The sequence below is a fragment of the Phaseolus vulgaris genome, chromosome 2, assembly GCF_051622355.1.
Source record: "Phaseolus vulgaris cultivar YP4 chromosome 2, ASM5162235v1, whole genome shotgun sequence".
In the NCBI taxonomy this organism is placed as follows: Eukaryota; Viridiplantae; Streptophyta; class Magnoliopsida; order Fabales; family Fabaceae; genus Phaseolus; species Phaseolus vulgaris.
In genome coordinates, this window is record NC_143499.1 from 34,542,050 (window position 1) to 34,561,666 (window position 19,617).

The 19,617-nt window shown below is 32.9% G+C and overlaps 2 protein-coding genes across 3 annotated transcripts; one reads left to right on the forward strand and one right to left on the reverse strand.

Annotated features, from left to right (window-relative positions):
* Positions 1 to 848: 848 nt before the first annotated feature.
* On the reverse strand, positions 849 to 9,717 carry LOC137811609 (RNA-binding KH domain-containing protein). Of its 2 annotated transcripts, XM_068613409.2 has the most exons (8): positions 9,462 to 9,717; positions 7,923 to 8,532; positions 4,915 to 5,406; positions 3,447 to 3,686; positions 2,810 to 3,085; positions 2,536 to 2,591; positions 2,072 to 2,168; positions 849 to 1,355 (listed from the first exon to the last, which is right to left on the reverse strand). In XM_068613409.2, the coding sequence occupies exons 2-8, from the start codon at positions 8,508 to 8,510 to the stop codon at positions 1,224 to 1,226; spliced, it is 1,881 nt and encodes a 626-aa protein (XP_068469510.1). In that variant the 5' UTR covers positions 8,511 to 8,532; positions 9,462 to 9,717; the 3' UTR covers positions 849 to 1,223. The 2 variants fall into 2 exon arrangements, with proteins under 2 accessions (XP_068469510.1, XP_090154786.1); XM_090298660.1 differs by lacking the exons at positions 4,915 to 5,406; positions 7,923 to 8,532; positions 9,462 to 9,717 and adding an exon at positions 4,797 to 4,861.
* An 8,553-nt stretch (positions 9,718 to 18,270) lies between these two features.
* On the forward strand, positions 18,271 to 19,617 carry LOC137809395 (pentatricopeptide repeat-containing protein At5g43790). Its single transcript, XM_068610514.1, has one exon. It carries the CDS (start codon positions 18,271 to 18,273, stop codon positions 19,615 to 19,617), a length of 1,347 nt encoding a protein of 448 aa, XP_068466615.1.

Here is a 19,617-nt window from a genome sequence, read left to right on the forward strand (position 1 = left end):
ATACTATATATCATATGCTGTAAGCAGGAAACCAAATAAGTCAGAATGGGATTAATCACCCTCGCAGAATTTAGACTGAATGAAACAACTCTGCATCATATTGGAAGAGAGGGTTTACTACATTAAAATCTGACAGGCAGCAACTATTAGATGTCACAACTGACAAACTGAGCTCCATATGAGCAAACTTTGCCTCCAGTGCAGGGGATCAAATATCTCTGCAGACAATTTTTAGTAAATATTTTCTTGAAGGGGTCCATCACAAGGCAGAATAAAAACGAACAGAATGTAAAAGTTTTGAAATAAAATCCAGAGGATTCAGATAACATGTATGACTAGTGTTGCTAGAAATCTTTCACATTCAGTGATGATTGTAGGATCAAAACAGTGCCAGGAGTCAATTAAACCATCTCAAGCTCACGATGCTTTTCATTGTTCTTTGATGTCTTATGTTTTCTTTATGAGAAGGAGGAACAAGCCGTATCTTCCTAATTTCTATTTATCTTGAGTCTTAATGATTGTTTTTAACCACAAAATTTGGCTTCTAGCATTTCTGTACATATATAATGAATCATGTATGGTGTGAAGTAAGACGGTTATATCTAGCTGTAAATGTCCTCATGCATGACAGAATTACAAGATATGGAATTAGAATTAGGGGGAAGAAAGTGGTCCAGGGTTTTCTGAAATTATTGGAGTTCATGAAGCAACTTCCCCCCTTCTGGATAAATTACTTGGGTAACCAAGGATACGAGAAAGCACGGATAGCTAGAGAGTCAGCATCTCATTTTGCACCAATAGGGAAGATATTTTCAGAAAAGGAGAACAAGATGGTGTGAGCCATCAGAAACATAATAAACACCGCTTTATGGTTCCACTGAATAATGAATAATTTATGGAGATAGCGATGACTTCACACTAGTCCAAGACAAACATCATGAAAGGACAGAGTGATCCTAGATTTCTACGATAAAACCCAGATGAGAGCAGATTAAGAGGAAAAAAAGGAAAGGAACTATAATTCCTACATACAAAACCCAGCAATGGATCCTCCAGCACGAACTTGTTAGCCACTGTTGGGGGAGAAGCAGGAGTCAAGCTGAACAAACCTAGAGAACATTGTCTCTCCAGAACCAACCTAACATAACTAAGGACAGGAACAAGGAGATACTTCAAGAAATAAACTTTTCACCTTCAATACCCCAAGAAAGAACTTCAATAATTCAGATTGCCATTATAAACGCCTGGATCAAGTTTTCAGCAGCACGTTTTTGTTCAGGTGTGCCAGATATAAGAGCAATACGATCACCACGGCCATATTTAGAGTCCGATATCTCAACTGTTGCTCCCGAAATCTGATGCAAAAGAAAGCATTATATAGGTATCAAATGAAGCAAAATTTGCATTAATTTATGGGAGAATGAACAAATTGCCATTGAATCACAAACAGAGTTGAATATACTTTGGTTACGCCAACTAATCTAGTCATTAACATCAAACAGATCAAGTATATATATATAACTTTTTTTGTATACTCGTAGATAAAAAAGCACAATCAAAAGAAAATATCTCATAAATTAAGTTGAATGGAATGACTCCATTATATGACATCTGACAAAATTATATATGGGAGCAGTGAAAAACTGAAACTAGTTAAGCCCTTAACCTACTTATTTTTCTAATTAGTTTCATCTCAAATTATTTGCGCTCAAGACAAATCAGTTTATGTGAAAAAACATTAGATGTCTCTTACTTCCAACAAGTAACTGAAGTAAATAGAACAAATGCAAGTGAGCAATCAAGAAATTACATGGACCAATCAACAACCAAATGTTCAGCAAAATGATTCGAATCATCCCACTGATTGGATATCTTCTAATTGAACCACTTTACTCACTCCAACATTACACGGAATTTTTATTAACACAGTTCATCACAACTGGAAAGCACAGTGAGAGACATAGCAGCAAGAACCAAACCCCGAATTAACTTTAAGATAAATTTCAAAATAAAAAATTAATAACCCCTGCAATAACATAAAAAATAATAAATTCAGAATGTGTAAACCAACCTTCCTGATATTGGCTATATTTGCCCCTCCTTTACCCAGTACTTTACCGACAGCATTGGCAGGAATCAACATATCCAGAGTTGATGGGGGAGGTAAACTGTGCACAATAAGAGCACAAAAACATAAGTTCAACCAATTTAATATAGTTGAGAAAAGCAATATAGGAGGTTAAGTGCATATTGATTAGGTCCAAACCCACAATTAAATTTTTAGAGGGTACAAATACAACTTTTCATTCTCAATTCCATATGCTAAACAAATATCAAGTTAGGGAGTGTCTAATGGAATCATCTCATTCTCAAACCATGGTTTCAGTGAGTGAGAGTTGCATTTACATTGCATTGGAAATGTTTCCCAACACTACAGACCCAGATTTACCAAAATCAATTCTGCAAATTCCAATCCAAAACAACACTAAATCAGTTGGCAAGTATTCACAAATTGTTATATAAATGTACACTAACCCTCCATATAGCTTGTTGGCATACGAGGATATAGAGCTGTAGCCATTTTCTCCCATCTATTGCATATAATTAAACCAAAGAAAAAGTATTAGAGACACATTTTGAAACTAAAACTGGAATGGATACATAACAAAAAGATAAAAGAAAAGAAAGATTGAAAGCTTTTTATTAGCATTTTGTATAAGAAAAAGAGAAACTAAAACTAAATCATGACATTCCTGCAAAAATTATCACAATATATTATGACAATATGGCCTTAAAAAATGTGACATACCGACAAAGATCCATATCCATAAAGGCTGCTTGAAGAAAGCATGCCCAGGCCAGCTCCACTTTCAGCCCTCTGATCATAAACCAATGGAGCAGCAACAGGAGGAACTGAAGGAAGCACAGATGGCAATGAAAAACCCGTACTACCTGAGTACAAGGATTCAGCACCCATACCAATAGAAGGATTATGGCTAGTATCCCTTTCTCTCAACACATCATCTCTGAGTCTTAATACAATCTGGATCAGTGCATCTCTTACACAATCAACAGAGCCACCCACCTAAATCCCCAAAAAACATCAAAGGAAAAAAATATGAAAAAAGTGCTATCAATGTTATTAATGAGCTTTTATTAAAATTAAAAAAATGCTGCATTTGCCAGTGGTCATATACATTTCAATTTTTATTTTTTTTCTCTACAATGATTTTTGTTGTTAAAGAATCATACATCACATAAAGTGTATGTTTGTTTCAATGTTTTGAACATCCATTTCACACTGCACTAGAAAAAGAGATGTAGGAAATTTGAAAAGGTTGGAGTTCAAACGACAATTGAAAACTTGTACAAACACACCCATAAAAATCTTTCATGCCAAATAATGCCAAATAAATATAATTTTAAAACAAGTGAAAAAGTCAAACCTCAACAAGTTCGTCATTCACATCAGCACATTTTGGTTTATCACCTTTAGAGATTCGAACATCAGCCCTAGTTCTCTTCCGAATTTCATTTATGATTGAGCCACTTTTACCAATAATACAACCTATCACCTTTGATGGAACTAGAAGGCGCATTGAAACAGTGGTATCATCTTCATCATTTATTTTCCCTTGCATCAGCAGAACAGCTTCAACTGCCATTGACTTTAGATCACTTGGTGACTACAAAATACATAGCCGCATGATCATTTTCCATTTTATAATACAAATGTAAGAACATATATATAGGCACTATGATATGGAAAAGGATAATTATATGCAAAGAATAGAAAACGAGAGAACAAATACTGCTATAATTATATAAATAAGAAGCAGATCCTATATAATCAGGAAAATTGCTAGAAATATAGAAATAAGGTGTTGATCATATAATAAAAAATATCTATAATTAATATTAATATTAGGAATTTTTTTATTTATTCACATATCATACATTTGTTATTAAAGGATAACAAATGTCTCCTATTTATTGTATTGATTCCTTTTTCTCAAAAGAAATAAAGTAATATACCGTCCTGGAAACTCATGTTTCTCCTTTCCCTAGAGTTTAATTGAAATTCAACAACTAGAAAATATTTCATTCAAACAAAAATTAGGATACCTAAATTATTTACTTGTACACCTCAACTGGCTGTACATTAAACATATAATATAATCCTAGATGGAAACTTCAGAGTATGAAATGAAAATTATTTAATATGAAAGTTTAATTGATTTTTCCACTTTTTAGTCTTGTATAAAATTAGGATATGTATATATATATATATATATATATATATAAATAACTCAAATTAAAATTCCTTCTTAAATAGTAAATGTCAATGTTTCCCCAGTTGAACAGCAACATGCATTCTTTGCTTATTTTTCACTCAGAAAAAGTTTTTCAATCCAAAGCACTCTAGCATTTTGATTAATATTTCCAGAATCAAAATATCTAAGCTATACAAAAACTCACTTTTATTGAACATTTTGATTATATACATTATGCACTCCATCAATAACTCAAATTAAAATTCCTTCTTAAATAGCAAATGTCAATGTTTCCCCAGTTGAACAGCAACATGCATTCTTTGCTTATTTTTCAATCCAAAGCACTCTAGCATTTTGATTAATATTTCCAGAATCAAAATATCTAAGCTATACAAAAACTCACTTTCATTGAACATTTTGATTATATACATTATGAACTCCATCAAATGTAATACCTCCAACAATTACCGGAAAAGTAAATTTATGTTACAGGAAAAAATGTATCAAGGTAAGATAGTGAACCTATGTTGTAGTTATAATGATTAAACACTCGTCATAATTAGCCTTGGAGTCATCAACCTCAATTGGAAAAGTAAATTTATGTTACAGAAAAAAAATGTATCAAGGCAAGATAGTGTACCTCTGTTGTACTTATAATGATTAAACACTCGTCATAATTAGCCTTGGAGTCATCAACCTCAATATGAGCACCGCTAGCCTGCCTCATACTTTTAATTGTACTACCTCCCTTCCCAATGACACGCCCAATCTTGTCAGAAGGGCACAAAATTCTAACAATCAACTCCTCAGACAGCGAAGCACCAGAGCCAGAAACAACTGGAAGGGCAGAAGAGTATAGAGGCCACGTATTGGCAGCATCAGCATAACCATGCAGATCTTGAACATTAGTTGCACCCATAATTGGAGGAACTGCTCTAGGTGTGACAATAGGGTCTGAAGGTGGATATAGTCCACCAGGAGGATAAATTGGAACATCAGAGGGAATAAGAATACTAGGTGGGGCTTCTGGTACAGTTGTGTCAAGAGAGATGTCCTCCTTTGGACCAAACTTGTACATAATAGAGGAAACTGCAAATAGTGCTCTTTTAACTGCTTCTGATTCACCACTGATCTACTCACAGAGAAACCAACAACATAATAAGGTAGTTTACTACAAAAAAAATTGTCTTGTTGAATGAAAAAAAAAGTCGAGTAAAAGTATGATAAAATATCATAAAGCATACAGAAATTACAAATTTTTCTAACAAACTAGACGAAAAATAAAAGTAATTTACATTCAAATTGATATAATCATCTAATTTGATGTACAATTATTAAGTAAAATCAAGGACTCCAGCATCACATTGGTTATTCATTCCACAACTATACATTCGGTTGGCTTCTTCTGATGGTCCACCAAAAATAGGTGCACAAGGTGCATCCATTAGCTACCCAAAGTAATATTGAATTTCCACAATACATTAATACATAACAGAATATGGGTATGATGAAGTTCTCCAACGGTAGATTAACAAAGAAATAAATTGGATTCTTCTTAAATTACAGGAAATCTTCTTTTTCATTATTTTCCTCATTGTTAATGAATAGGGTATATACCTTAGGGAAAGCTCCCTGATATAAAGGTTATCCTTCAATGACAGAGGTCATTGAAATATTTATCATAAATTTTTCATCAGTAACTTAAGCTTCATCCACCATTACTATCATTCACAATTCTTTTTTAACATGGATCAGCACACAGTTGAGTTTTAGTTTATTTCTTATTTTGTATCATTGGATTCTTGACTAGCATAAAAAAACACAATCTACTATATTTAAAATCACAGGGAGACAAGACACAAGAAGGATTTATTTAAAAACAGGGCATAATCTACTATAGAAGATAAAATGACTAAAGGAAAGAAAACACAAGAAAAAAGATAGAAATAGAGAAAGAAAGGTGTTGGACAGGAAGCTACAAATTGGTGAGCTTGTTTATGAATGGGCTTGGCTGGAAAAGCAGTGGGTCAGGCAAAAATGAGCTAAGCATGGCCATAATATGTATGGGCTATCAGGGATTGGCTAATGTACTGAAGTGCAAAGGTAAAGACAAGGAATAACAGTATTATCCTCCACAGTCTGGTCACTATTGCCACATTTCATCTGTCACTGCAGTTTTGACCACTATTGATGTGACACAAAACCACAATGTTGTGAATTCCTGTAGCAGCTAGCAGTTGTGCTGCTCCACAACGACAATATAGCAAATTGATGCACATGTCTTATGGGGACAGAAAACGGGTTTGAGTGAGTTGTGAATACTGGATTTAATAACACTAAAAAGTTGAGCATCACTCTTTATCTATTGTTCACAATGTTATCCAGGAACAGATTCAGCAATGGTCGTGAGATAGGTTTTGTAGCACAACCTACTAAACCATAACTCGATTTCAGAAGCCCAAGTGGAATAGTTAGACTAGTCCATCTTCTCAATACTAATAATATGGTTAGAAAATATGACAGAATTTGTTCTAGAGGTTTATGTAGTATTGGAAGACACTTTTTTTTTGGGGAAACTGGATGAAAAATTAAAAATAAAAAAAAGATGACACTGAAACAGTGAAAGCGAGCTTGGGAGAAAGGTTTGCAAAAAAAAATCTTCCAGACAGTGGGTCTACTGTGCCAACACAGTTTTGAAAAAGACTCCAGTACCATGTTAAACTCTAGGAAAAAGAGAAACATTGAGCTAAAGCCATGTGTTTCTGAGACAGCACAAGTGCTTTATTCATATTGAAAAAAAAAGGAATCAGAACAATAAGTAGAGGAGATTTGATATCCAAAGATATGATACAGGAATAATATAAAGTTTCTAATAATGCACATATAATCTAGATATTCTTGATTATATAGGACCAACTCCTTATTTCCATAATTATAACAATATTCTTGATTGTATAGAATCAGCTCCTTATTTCTATAACAATAACTATGCTAACTGTCAAAAGATTAGAAGATTTTAGGAACAAAAAAAGAGATGCAAACTTTAACCTTCTCTGTCTAATACACCGGTTTGGGGTATCAAATTTACTTACAGATCACAGTCTAAAGAGTCATAGATCATTCCTTCACCTCTTTTAGACAAAGGATATCTCTCAAGAACAAGCAGACAATATATTCTAAGAAGTATTCAGGATGGAATCTAGTATAACAACTGGAAGTTCCTAAAAACCAAGCAAAACACTTCAAAACAAAAGTGTTGTAAATTTGTTATTAAGTGACTATTGACAAAGTTGTCTTGTCACTAGTTTTGCTATTAGACTACCATGAAAAATGGTTGTCATAAATGTTACAAGTGTTAGACATTCATATGAAATTGCACATTGCATATGACATATCGAGAGTAGTATTAGAAAACCAAAATGCATAGTACCCAATCAGAAACATGATCATTGTAAATGTTTACAATTCCGAAAGATAAGCTGTAAAAAGACTTCTATGCCAACCATTCCATTAATTAGTGAAATAAAACATTAGAATTGGCAAGTGCCATTGGGTGGAGGATTAGATGCTAGCATTCAGTGAAATGATTTTATGAACCTAAGCAAGAAATCATTCAAAGGTAAGTTTCATAATATTGAATATACTAACCGAGAGAAAATTATCAAAATCCATAGCACATGAGTGTAACGGGTCTGCTGTATCCTTGGCAGTAACCTTGATATTTGCCCTTGTTTTACTTCTCAGCTTTTTAATGGTAGCCCCTGCCTTACCAATGATATTTGCAGACTGGCTTGATGGAACAAGAATTTGACATTCATCTCTATCCTTCCGTTTCTTCTCAGGATCTCCAAGAGCTGTAATGGAATTGACAATGGCAACATGAACCTTGAGAAGAGCATCTTGAGCAGCACATAATGGTTCTTTAGAAGTGAACTCATCGTTAATCTCAACTTCTTCCTTCTCCTTAACATAGCAGTAGATCGTTATAACCCGGTCCTTGGCACCAGGAAATGGATCCACGACCTTGACTTTTGCTCTGGTTTCTTGCCTAATTGAATTTATCACTTTCCCGTTCTTCCCAATAACACTCCCAATAACTTCATCAGGGCAGAGTATCCTATAGACAATCAATTCATCATTACCCCTGTCATCTCTGTCATTCACACGTCTCTTTTGATTTTTCCTGTCCCCATCATAGTCTCTCTGTGAATAATATCGTTTTCCAGTCTCACCCATTTCACAAAATATCACAAAACACCTGAAACCAATACAAAATTTTAATTGAATACATAAATAACCAGTGCAAAATATACATCCGTTTGTTAGTATCTGACAATCATCCCTCCCTTATTCCCCTTCTCGTAAAAAAAAAGTTAAATTAAAGCAATAATATGACACCTCCACAAACCCACTTACTTGCAAACCTATTACTTGTCACAACGAAATATTATTACAGCCAAATTGAAACTGCTTTCAAATTCGACAAGGTCAATATATCACCGAAAGTGCGACCAAAACGCACAACAATTATTCGGCAAAATTTGGAAAAAGAAATTCCAATAAAGATGTCAAACATCAACTGCAACGCAAATATCAATTAAAATGTATATTTAAAATAATTTTGAAAAATTATAACAAATCTGCATCTTGATCAAATAAAGCCATACTTTGACTGCAACCAAAGGAATAGATTGATAAATTAAAATCTTGAAAACGCTACCAGTGCGACACGATGCAGAAGGAGTGGCATATAAGGTGGATGTGTGAAACCGAAGATTTTGACACAAACCCACTTACTTGCACAAACCCACTTACTTGCAAACCTATTACTTGTCACAACGAAATATTATTACAGCCAAATTGAAACTGCTTTCAAATTCGACAAGGTCAATATATCACCGAAAGTGCGACCAAAACGCACAACAATTATTCGGCAAAATTTGGAAAAAGAAATTCCAATAAAGATGTCAAACATCAACTGCAACGCAAATATCAATTAAAATGTATATTTAAAATAATTTTGAAAAATTATAACAAATCTGCATCTTGATCAAATAAAGCCATACTTTGACTGCAACCAAAGGAATAGATTGATAAATTAAAATCTTGAAAACGCTACCAGTGCGACACGATGCAGAAGGAGTGGCATATAAGGTGGATGTGTGAAACCGAAGATTTTGAATATACCTGCTTCTAGAGAGAACAAGAGCACTCGAAACCCTAACGCCAGAGAGAGGAACGTAGCACAACACTTCGAGCAATCCAGGGTTCTCAGCCTCAGAACCCTAATTAGATATTCCGGTTTCTGGTTATACAATTTAGTTTCTTTTCTTTTAATATATTTATGAATTGTAACGTTCTTCTAGTATATTTCCTCCTCGACAATGTATGCGCTTCCTTTATATTCAAAATACTTTTATTTTGTAAATTCTTAGTTTTATATTGATTATTATTATCATACATGATTTTAGTCAAGTTATAAGTACAAAAAAAAATTATGTACAGCCACACACGTGTCGATTTGACTAGTTATATTTCTTATAAATAATATAAGCTTTTATAAAAACATATTTATCGTTTAAAAAAATAGTAATAATATTAAAAAATAATAATTATAATTAATACTTAATTTATTATGAATTAATAGCATAATTATTATATAAAAGTCAGGGTTCAAAAGAATCTTATTGACTTGGTCTACTTAACTCGCTAACCCAATCAAAAACAGATCGAGACAGCTCGTCTATTCATCTTTCTTTATTTTTAACACATGTTTTTTTAATTAAAATTAGTCGTAGTCAATATTTTATATAAAACTTTAGTTACATTAATTTTTGTATACATCATTTGATTCATTGAAATGTTGTTGATATTTATTTTGTTTTGTTAGGCATTAAATCTTCTTTGATTAGAATATTAAAGTCTGATTCAATTTTATTGTTTTTTCTCGTATTTTTATGTCCAAAAGTTATATTAATGACTACAACCAAATAAATAGATCCAAAACAAACAAAAAATTCAAAAAAAAAATTAAAATGTGTCGGGACATCTCACCAACCCACTCTATGGCGAGACGAGTTACAAATTTTATTTTGTATAACCTTGATGGGACAAACCACTCTGTCCCACTTTTGGCATATCAATATAGGACCAAAATGGATCAAACTGACCTATTTTACCACACATAAGCATTCTTTTTCAATTTTTCTTGTACCGTTCAATGAAGATTGATTCTATATTATAATTTAGTAGTATAATTGTTTTCTCAAATTTTATGAATATATTAGTATATATCATAACTTAATTGGATCATTCTTTCAAAGATTTCAACAACAAAAAATAATATTTTCATATTTAAAGAAGTTGTTTCAACTTAAAATCTTCCAGCTTTGATGATCAAAATATATGGATAAATAAAAAAAATAGAGATATCACTTTTAGAGAAAATAAAATAGCATTTTTTATTATTTTTTTTAATATATCTATAAATAATACAAATGGAGTTTAGGGAAACTTTTGTCACGTATCAACATTGGAAATTTCCAGGAAAAAAAAATAAAAACAAAATTTACTAGAAGTATAAAAGAAAAACACGATATGACTCATTGTGGAAACGACATGTGGCACATTATGAGAAGGACAAGTCACTCATGGAGCAAACCACCAAGTGTGTGCACCTTTTCTTCCTTTTCTTTTTGTAAAGGTAAGATATACCTTTTGCAGAATCGACTTGAAATTTAAATTTTTTCTTAGCAGACCTAAACATGGTGTCTTTGTCTCAAACCATAGGTTCTTTTGAGGTTGCCAAAATAGTGTAAAACTGATATTTAAAGTTGATTTTTATTTCACAATATCTATAGGAGTTTGTGCTTTTTGGAACGGTGTTTAACATAATGTTGTTGAAGACTCTGCGGATGAAAAAAAAACAACATTTGCACCTCACATTGATTCACATTTCAAATTTTGAGCCAAATTTTGAATTATATTACAATATTTTTATGTCTTCACAGTTGTGTTCACTCATTATCCAATTTTTTTTACAAAACTATACAATAGATGAAGGAGAAAGAATTAGTTTTCTTTTGAGGGTAGGAATCGAAATAGAAATCATTGTCGTAGATGGAATCTCTGGAACATTTTTTGGGAACAAAAACAAAGTTGTTGTGGGAGAATGTTGTTGTCGGATTCCAAGACAACGAGTTTTTGAAGGAGAGAGTTGTACTCAAATGGCAGGAAAAAGGTCTTCAATGTTGTGGTGGTGTCGAATAAAGGTAGTTGGGGTAATTACCCAAACCCATTTGGGTGGCATACATGTTCATTATGGTGGCATCCATTGTGTTTGTGAATGTTTCTCTATAGGTTCATCACAAGAAAAGAAAAATTACTAACTCCACCAAAACAAAATCAAAAGAAACCGACAAAGCGGTTCACAAAAAAAATCAAGCCAACCACAATAACCTAAACCCACAAAAATCCTACCTTTATTCCAAGATAGACTCCATTGGCCCCAACCAATCTTCCAAAGAACACAATGTCACCACCATTTATGTGTTTTTCTTCTTTCGGATGGATGAAAGTTTTGGTTTGAGGATGTATATGTTGATAGGTGTGGTGATTTTGGTTGAGAAAAAGGAGAAAAGAAGAATTGGAGATGAACAAATAGATACAAAATTAACAAAAGCATGAAAAAGGATTTTATGTAGGATTTAGAAAAAACGTGCTAGAAGAAATGCAAGATCTTCCACAGGTGTGTGAGGTACAACATTGTCATCCTTATTGGACCAAAGATCATCTTTGAAGAGGTCAATTCTAGGGTATGATAACACACAAAGTAGATGAATGAAGAGCTCTAATCCAGAAGACAACAACTAGGGTTATGGTTCGAAGGACTCAAAAAGATTGGACCTCGATTAACATCAATAGGCCTAAACTATTATCATCATGGATCAAACCTTAGCATGTAATAATTTGTAGGTAGGATATGTTGGACCTTGTATTGAGCCAAGTAATGTAGGACATTTGGGCCTTGTATTTGGGCCAAGTAGTGTAGGTTTTTTGGACTTATATATGGGCCTTGAGTAGAGTAAGGTTAGATTAAGTTTAGAGAAGTCTTATTAGGGTTCAATTGGGCTCACACAAGCCCAAGAGAAACCCTAAGATGTCCAAGTTAGGGTTAGAAGTGCATCCATACTTCTTGCTTTAGAGTGTATGCTCAAATGTGGAATGCATGAGTGGACAAGTGTCACTTAATCCACTTCATGTGCTTAGAATAAAAGGAATTCAAATTTAAATTTTTCTATTGATTCTTTCCTCCTTGGTCTGCCTCTCTAACTATAAATAAGACCCTTTTCTCCATGTATTTTTCACTTTTGAATGAGTAATTAAATGCTAACAAAGTTAACACTCTACTTGTTCTTGAGTCACTTTAGGAGATCTTCCTAAATTCGGCTAAATTCTGTCGAGTAAGAAGGTTTGTTGTTCCTAAAGGTCTTTTAAAATGGATTCCTACTAATATCATTGGATCCACACATTCATAAGGAGACCAAATCTTGCTTCTTAACCTTTTCTTGCAGGGATCCTTGGCAGCCAAGAATCACCTTGGGTTCGAAGAATGACTGCTCAAGGGAAAAAACTTCAAGAATAAAGAAACTATGTGTGCCTCCACTTATCAACTTATGTAAGTGTCTCATATGACCAAATGAACATCTCAAAATATTCTTTTGGTTGAATCTATTGGGATTCTCTTTGTAAAGGTATGAACAAAAGCATAATGCATTTTCCAGTTTTTTTGTTTTTATGAAAGGAATTTGGACTTCTCTTTGTCTATTTGTGAAGACAAATAGAGGGATAATTTATCTAGTTTGCTTTGATTGTAAGCTTTAAAATTTTGCTGCTGCACTCTGCACTTTAAAACAATTTTAAAGTTTCTGGTTTTCTGCTACAATGGTTGGCTATGCAGAAACTATGAAATTGGTTTATAAATTTGTTTGGCTATCCTTCTATACTTGCAATGTGTAGATTGCATGGTATATTTTATGTTTTGCAGGATCTCTTAAGTTTAAAGTCTACAACACAAACAACTAGGAATTTGTCTTCATCAAATAGAAGGATATTATTGAACAAGGTGCTTTGATGCTTTCAAATCTGCTTTGAAGACTTGAAAAATCTATTGTTGTGTTTGTGTGTGATGTTAGTAGTTTTTGAATTGTCAATTGACATCTAATATTGATTCAAGCTCACTTAACTCTTTACTCTTTTAAAGGAAGTGTTTTCTCAAAAGCTGTGAATTTTTAGTCAGTTGTTTCGAGCTTTCAATTAGTTGAAAAGTCGTTGTTCAAGGTCTTGTGACTACAACTAGTTTTTTTATCCAGTTGATTTGTCGAAACAACTGGTTGATCGGTACATAGTGTTTTTCAAAGGTTTTGAAAAAGCTTTTCTTTCTTTTGTTTTTTTTTTGTAAGGCAAAAACAATCAGCTATTTCGTTAAAACAACTGGTTGTTTTTATGTGAAATCCTTAATAGAAAAATAAATCAATAAGTTGTTTTCTAACAGAATTTTGTTATAAATTCGAAACTATTTTTAAATGTTTCTAACTGCTTTTTATTAATGATCTAACAGTTCCAACCACTTCTTTGAGTATATATAAAGACTGATTTGTGATCATTTGAAAAGAACAAGAAAGAAAGTTTATTAAAAACGTTTTCAAGAGAAGATCAAGAGCTTTTGGATCATTGCTTGTGTGTGAACTAGGATCATGGTTTTCTATTCTTTGTTCTACTGCTTTGAAAATCTCAAGTGTATTCTATTTCCTTCTTTGAATACTGTAATTGTGTGGAAGTCACTTTCAGAAAGGGTTTTTGTACACTGTGTTTTTTTTATCAAGAGTGTTGTGTGTTCTTGAGGGGTTGAAGATCAACATTCTTGGTGTGGTTTTGGCTAAGAAGTGTTGTGTTCTTGAGGGGTTCAAGATCAATATTCTTAGTGTGTTTTGTAATCTAGTTTTGATTGCATAGTGAATTCTCAATGGTTAGATGAGGACTGGATGTAGTTCTTGGTTAAGAGTGAACCAATATAAACCTTTGTGTGTGAATCTCTCTTTCCCTACTCTCCCTACTCTTATACATTGCTTTGCAATTTCTTCCTTGTTTTCTGGTATAAAAATTAGTTGTTTTGAGAACAAATTTTATCCAATTGAACGGAAAATCAAATTTATCAGAACTTCTCACTCTACTTCTAATCTTTGCGAAATCTTGTGAAAACAATTCACCTCCTCTTGTTTTGGTCACACATTCTAACAATAATGTTCTCTATGAAGCTTTTAGGAGCACACAAAATATGGATGGTGTTTTAGCACTATGTAACGTACTCTTTTTTTTTTTTTTTTGGTGAATGACTTTAAATAGGAATTGGAGTTTATAACCGTTGCAAATCCTTTTTTGGTTGTTGGGAAGTTTCAATTTACTTGAATATTTTTCTTGCATTTGATATGAGCTTGTTTGAAATGAACACTCCATGCAACATTAATTGCTCTTTTCATTTTTTATGTAACAACCCAATACTTGGATGTACTTATCGCTTTTTGGATAATGCGTCTTTACTTCATTTTGTTTAAATATAGTTGTACAAAGCATATAGTATTTTTAAAGATCATAATGCTAGCGTCAAAGAGTTGTTGAAGACAAATAACTTTAGCTCTTCATCCAAAAAAATCATTAATGTGACTTGTGTTTGAACATATTTTCTTGGTAGACGAAAGTAAGAGACATCCCCTACAACATATAATGAGCATACATGCATATATATGTGTGTGTGTTTGTGTGGTACAAGGTTAACTTAATTTCAAGTGCATTGTTTGAACATATCATATGCTTATCAAACATAGTGTTATATCGTTTGTTAGACAAAACACTTGCGTCTTACATAATTTGTTGCATAATGTATATTATATTCTTATAAAAGAAGTATGACAATGCTTTATACTTAGTCATTTTTAACACTTAAACGAAATTATGGATGTTAGAATTTTCCTACCATGAAATGTTTAAGATTTGCGTATGCCAGTCTAAATATGCTTTTTGTCTATTCAAGCAAAAACTTATTAGATGAAGTATACATGTTTGCATCTCTTCAAGCAAAAGCATATCAGACGAAGAGAAGTATGTTTACACATATCAGGCTAAATAAGACACTTGCATCTAACGAGACCTAATACTTATAAAATAATGTTTTATACTTTGTTGTTTAAACACAATCAAAATCAAACAATTGATTTGTTGAACTTTTTATCTAACACAAATTTTAACTCTTCCTCTAATAGATTTTAAAAAAATAAGCTTTTACTATAAGATCAATTGAATAGAAAATCACACAAACTTGATCATATTATTTCCACCGATGAAAGCTTTTCTTAAATTTGAAACATATTTGCGAAGAGGTTTATTTTATTTTCTTGCTCTATAGTTTGATTAGTTATATTCATTTTATTTTTCTATAACATAAAGAAACTAAAATTGCCTCAAATAAAAAATATTTATAGTATAAAATATTACATATTTTTTAAATAATATTAACTTATTATGCTATTCAAAATTTAATATATTATTTTTAATATTAATATAAAAGATAGAGTTTTGTGATTATTATTAAGATTTAATTATTATTTTTCTAAATTGGAGTTTAATTTATCTTTTTAATATTGTGACTTAAGTAAGGGTTTAATTTGCGTTAAAAAAGCTGATTCAAATTAAAAGATAGGAACACAATTTCATGTTCGTGTTTCAAATAAAACAATGTGATTAAAACTAAAGAAAAAAATACAATATAATATACTTAAAAGAAATCAAACACAATATAATAATAATAATAGTAATAATAATAATATTTTTCATAAAAAGGTATCTACTGTGATTAAAAGTGTGAAGTTTATAAAAAAAATTAAAAAAATAATAATATACTTAGAAGAAGATGAAGGTGTGTGAAGTTAAATGTGAAAAAAGGGGTAATATAATAATAGTATGCCTAAAAGTAAGAGCAAGAACGTGTGTGAAGTTTCATTATGCAATATAATGTAATATTACTATGCTCGAAAGAAGGACACTCCTAAAACATGTAAAAGTAAAATAACTCAACCTTCGTGTTCCTCTTTTATACTTTCTTTTTTTCTGCAATTTGTGGAGATGCGGTGGTGCACAACGGTGGAAACATGGCGAGCGATGGTGGAGAAATGGTCGGAGATAGTGGAAACGTGAAGGTTTCAATAGTTATGAAAGACATGCAAGGAATAAATATATTTATTTTTTAATTTAGTTCCTCGTTCTTTGTAAAGAAGAAAAATAGACATGAATTTGCTGGTAAAAAATTTAGCTTTAAAGCAATCTAGGTGAAAAGAAAGAGAAATTACAACTAAAAAGCTTGAATATGTCTCACAAGTGTGCTAGATATATATATATATTTATATACAAATTACAAAAAGGAAAGAAGTTATATTATATAGATGAAAGCTTAAAAGGAGGATGATATTGACCTAAAATACTTATTTCATGTCACGAAAACGAACAAATATTGCCCACCACCTGATTGAGAAATTGACAAATTGGCCAAAGACAAGCCCTGAATGGGTTTGGAGCTGAAAGCCTCAATCGTGTCTTGTTCTTGAGCCTTTCCCAGAAAGAGACAAAACAGTTTTGATTTCTGGTCACCAACAACGCTGTAGATTGCAGATAAACCGAAGCTGCACGTTTGACCAACTCGTTTCTGATAGCAATGGTTGAATCGAAGTCATTTCCCTCATACAAACTTGATGGTGAGTTACAAATTATGTCCTTCAGGCTTGTGTATTGTAAATTGTCAAAGATTTCTGATTCTCTTTTGATGGAAGAGCTTCTGGGGATTCTCAATGAGTGTGCGGTCTTGATCTCTTCTATTTGTGTTTCCATGGTTAACAAACGCCATGCGACATTGAATTGCATCAAAATGATACCTCCTAAAGGGAGTATGATGTTGTTTTTTGAGAATAATATGAGAAAGTTTGCAATTCAGTTTGGTATATTGTGGGGATAGAAAGGAAAAAGGATGTGCATTAGTTATTAACTTCTAAATTAGGGGAGAAAAAAAGCTCTTGTGAGAAAAAATCTATTTTTGGGAAATATTTCCCTATATAAAATAGGAAGCCCTTATACTCTCTACTTCCACAAAATTCTCGTTGCCTCATGGATTTTTTCTCTTAATTTAGAATTTTATAATTAATGCACCTCCCTTTTTTTATTTTATCCCCAAGATATATCAAATTGATTAAAAACTTTCACATATTATTTTTAGAAAACAATATTATACTCACGTCAACATAACTTCATTTGCATGTAATTTAATGTCTCATGATATTTATCAAAAATAGAAATTTAAATTACAAGAATTAACATAAGCTCTTCAGTCATAAGAGAATCAGAAACAATATATAAATTAATTTCAATTAAATAATAAAATATAATTTTATTACTATTTTTTTTTAAATTTTATTATTATTACTATTTTTAATTTTATTATTGTTCTTTATTATTTATGTTATTTTATATTTATAATTATCTTATTATTATTTTTTAATTTTATTATTATTTTAACGATAATAACAATAAGAAAATTTATATATTTTTTATTAAATTATATTATATAATTAACAATATTTATTTATGATAAGAAAATGTAATATATAATATTTATAGATATAATATAATATTCACCACATAATCAATTATATAGTGAATATTATATTATATTTATCTGTTCTCATTTTAATTGATTTTAAACGTTTTTTTTTTTGTATCTTTTGAATTATATGGAGAAATATGACAGTCACAATTCTTCAATTATTATGCTTTTTATGTTTTCCTTCACATATATCCATATCTGCAAATCCATTGCTTCAAAGTAACAGAGCCTTAGATTGCAATGGTGAAAGTGGTGCAATGTTGAAAGTGGTGGTGTAGGAATCTGAAACAGATGAGAGTGCGGGTATCTGAGGGCGCCATTACCCTCATCCACCGATCCAAAACCCTTTCTCATCTCCTCCAACTCCACTCCCTCTTCCTCAAAACCTCCCTCAACCACCACCCTTTTTTCATCTCCCAACTCCTCTTATCAGCCTCCACCATCTCCCTCCCTTTTGCCACCACTTTCTTCCACTCCCTCCCCACCCTCCCACCCCTCTTCGCCTGGAACACCCTCATCAGAGCCTTCGCCTCCACCCCCAACCCTCACTACTCCTTCTCTCTCTTCCGCCTCCTCCAAACCTCTCCCCTTAACCCGGACTGCTTCACCTACCCTTTTCTCCTCAAAGCATGCGCTCGCTCTTCCTGCATCCCCCTCGGTGGGACCCTCCATTCTCTCATCTTCAAGACTGGATTCCGCTCCGATCGCTATGTGGGCAATGCCCTTTTGAACATGTATGCTGATTGCCATGCTCTAAGGTCCGCGCGCAAGGTGTTTGAAGAAATTACTGATAAAGATGTTGTGACCTGGAGCTCCATGATTGCTGCTTACGTTGCTTGCAACTCCCCCTTGGATGCTTTTCGTGTCTTTCATCAGATGGGGCTAACGAATGAAAAACCAAACTCTGTCACTTTGGTGAGCTTGCTTTCTGCTTGTACTAAAATGCTTGATGTCAGTGCTGGCGAGTCCATTCATTCCTACGTTATAAGGAGTCACTTGGAAATGAATGTTGCATTGGGAACAGCTTTGTTTGACATGTATGCTAAGTGTGGAAGAATTGACGAGGCTGTTGTCGTCTTCAATTCAATGGGTGACAAGAATTTGCAGTCTTGCACTGTCATGATGTCGGTTCTTGCGGATCATGGGCGACAAAAAGATGTTATCTCTTTGTTTAACCATATGGAGGATATGGGGCTGGAACCGGATAGTTTGGCTTTTGCTGTGATTCTCTCGGCCTGCAGCCACATGGGACTCGTTTGTGAGGCGAGAAGGTATTTTGATCGGATGGTGAGAATGTATGGCATAAAACCGAGTGTTGAGCACTATGGATGCATGGTTGACTTGCTAGGAAGATCTGGCTTGATTCAAGAGGCTTATGATATCATCAAGGGCATGCCTATGGAACCCAATGATGTTATCTTGAGGAGTTTTTTGGCGGCTTGCAGGAATCACGGGTGGGTTCCTAGCTTGGATGTTGATTTTCTGTCTAAACTGGAGTCTGAGTTGGGAGCTAACTATGTGCTCACTGCTAATGTTTTTTCCACCTGTGCTTCTTGGAAGGATGCCAATAACATTAGGGTAGCCATGAAACAGAAAGGGTTGGAGAAAATTCCTGGTTGTAGTTGGGTAGAGGTGTAA

Excerpts from the sequence above, each read along its gene's own strand:
- LOC137811609 (XM_068613409.2), bottom strand. The coding sequence starts at position 8,510 with ATGGGTGAGACTGGAAAACGATATTATTCACAGAGAGACTATGATGGG. Across the intron at positions 5,407-7,922 it reads ATTTTGATAATTTTCTCTCG|ATCAGTGGTGAATCAGAAGC; the intron begins GTTAGTATATTC and ends CTCTGTGAGTAG. Across the intron at positions 1,356-2,071 it reads ATATAGCCAATATCAGGAAG|ATTTCGGGAGCAACAGTTGA; the intron begins GTTGGTTTACAC and ends CTTTTGCATCAG.
- LOC137809395 (XM_068610514.1), top strand. The coding sequence starts at position 18,271 with ATGAGAGTGCGGGTATCTGAGGGCGCCATTACCCTCATCCACCGATCC.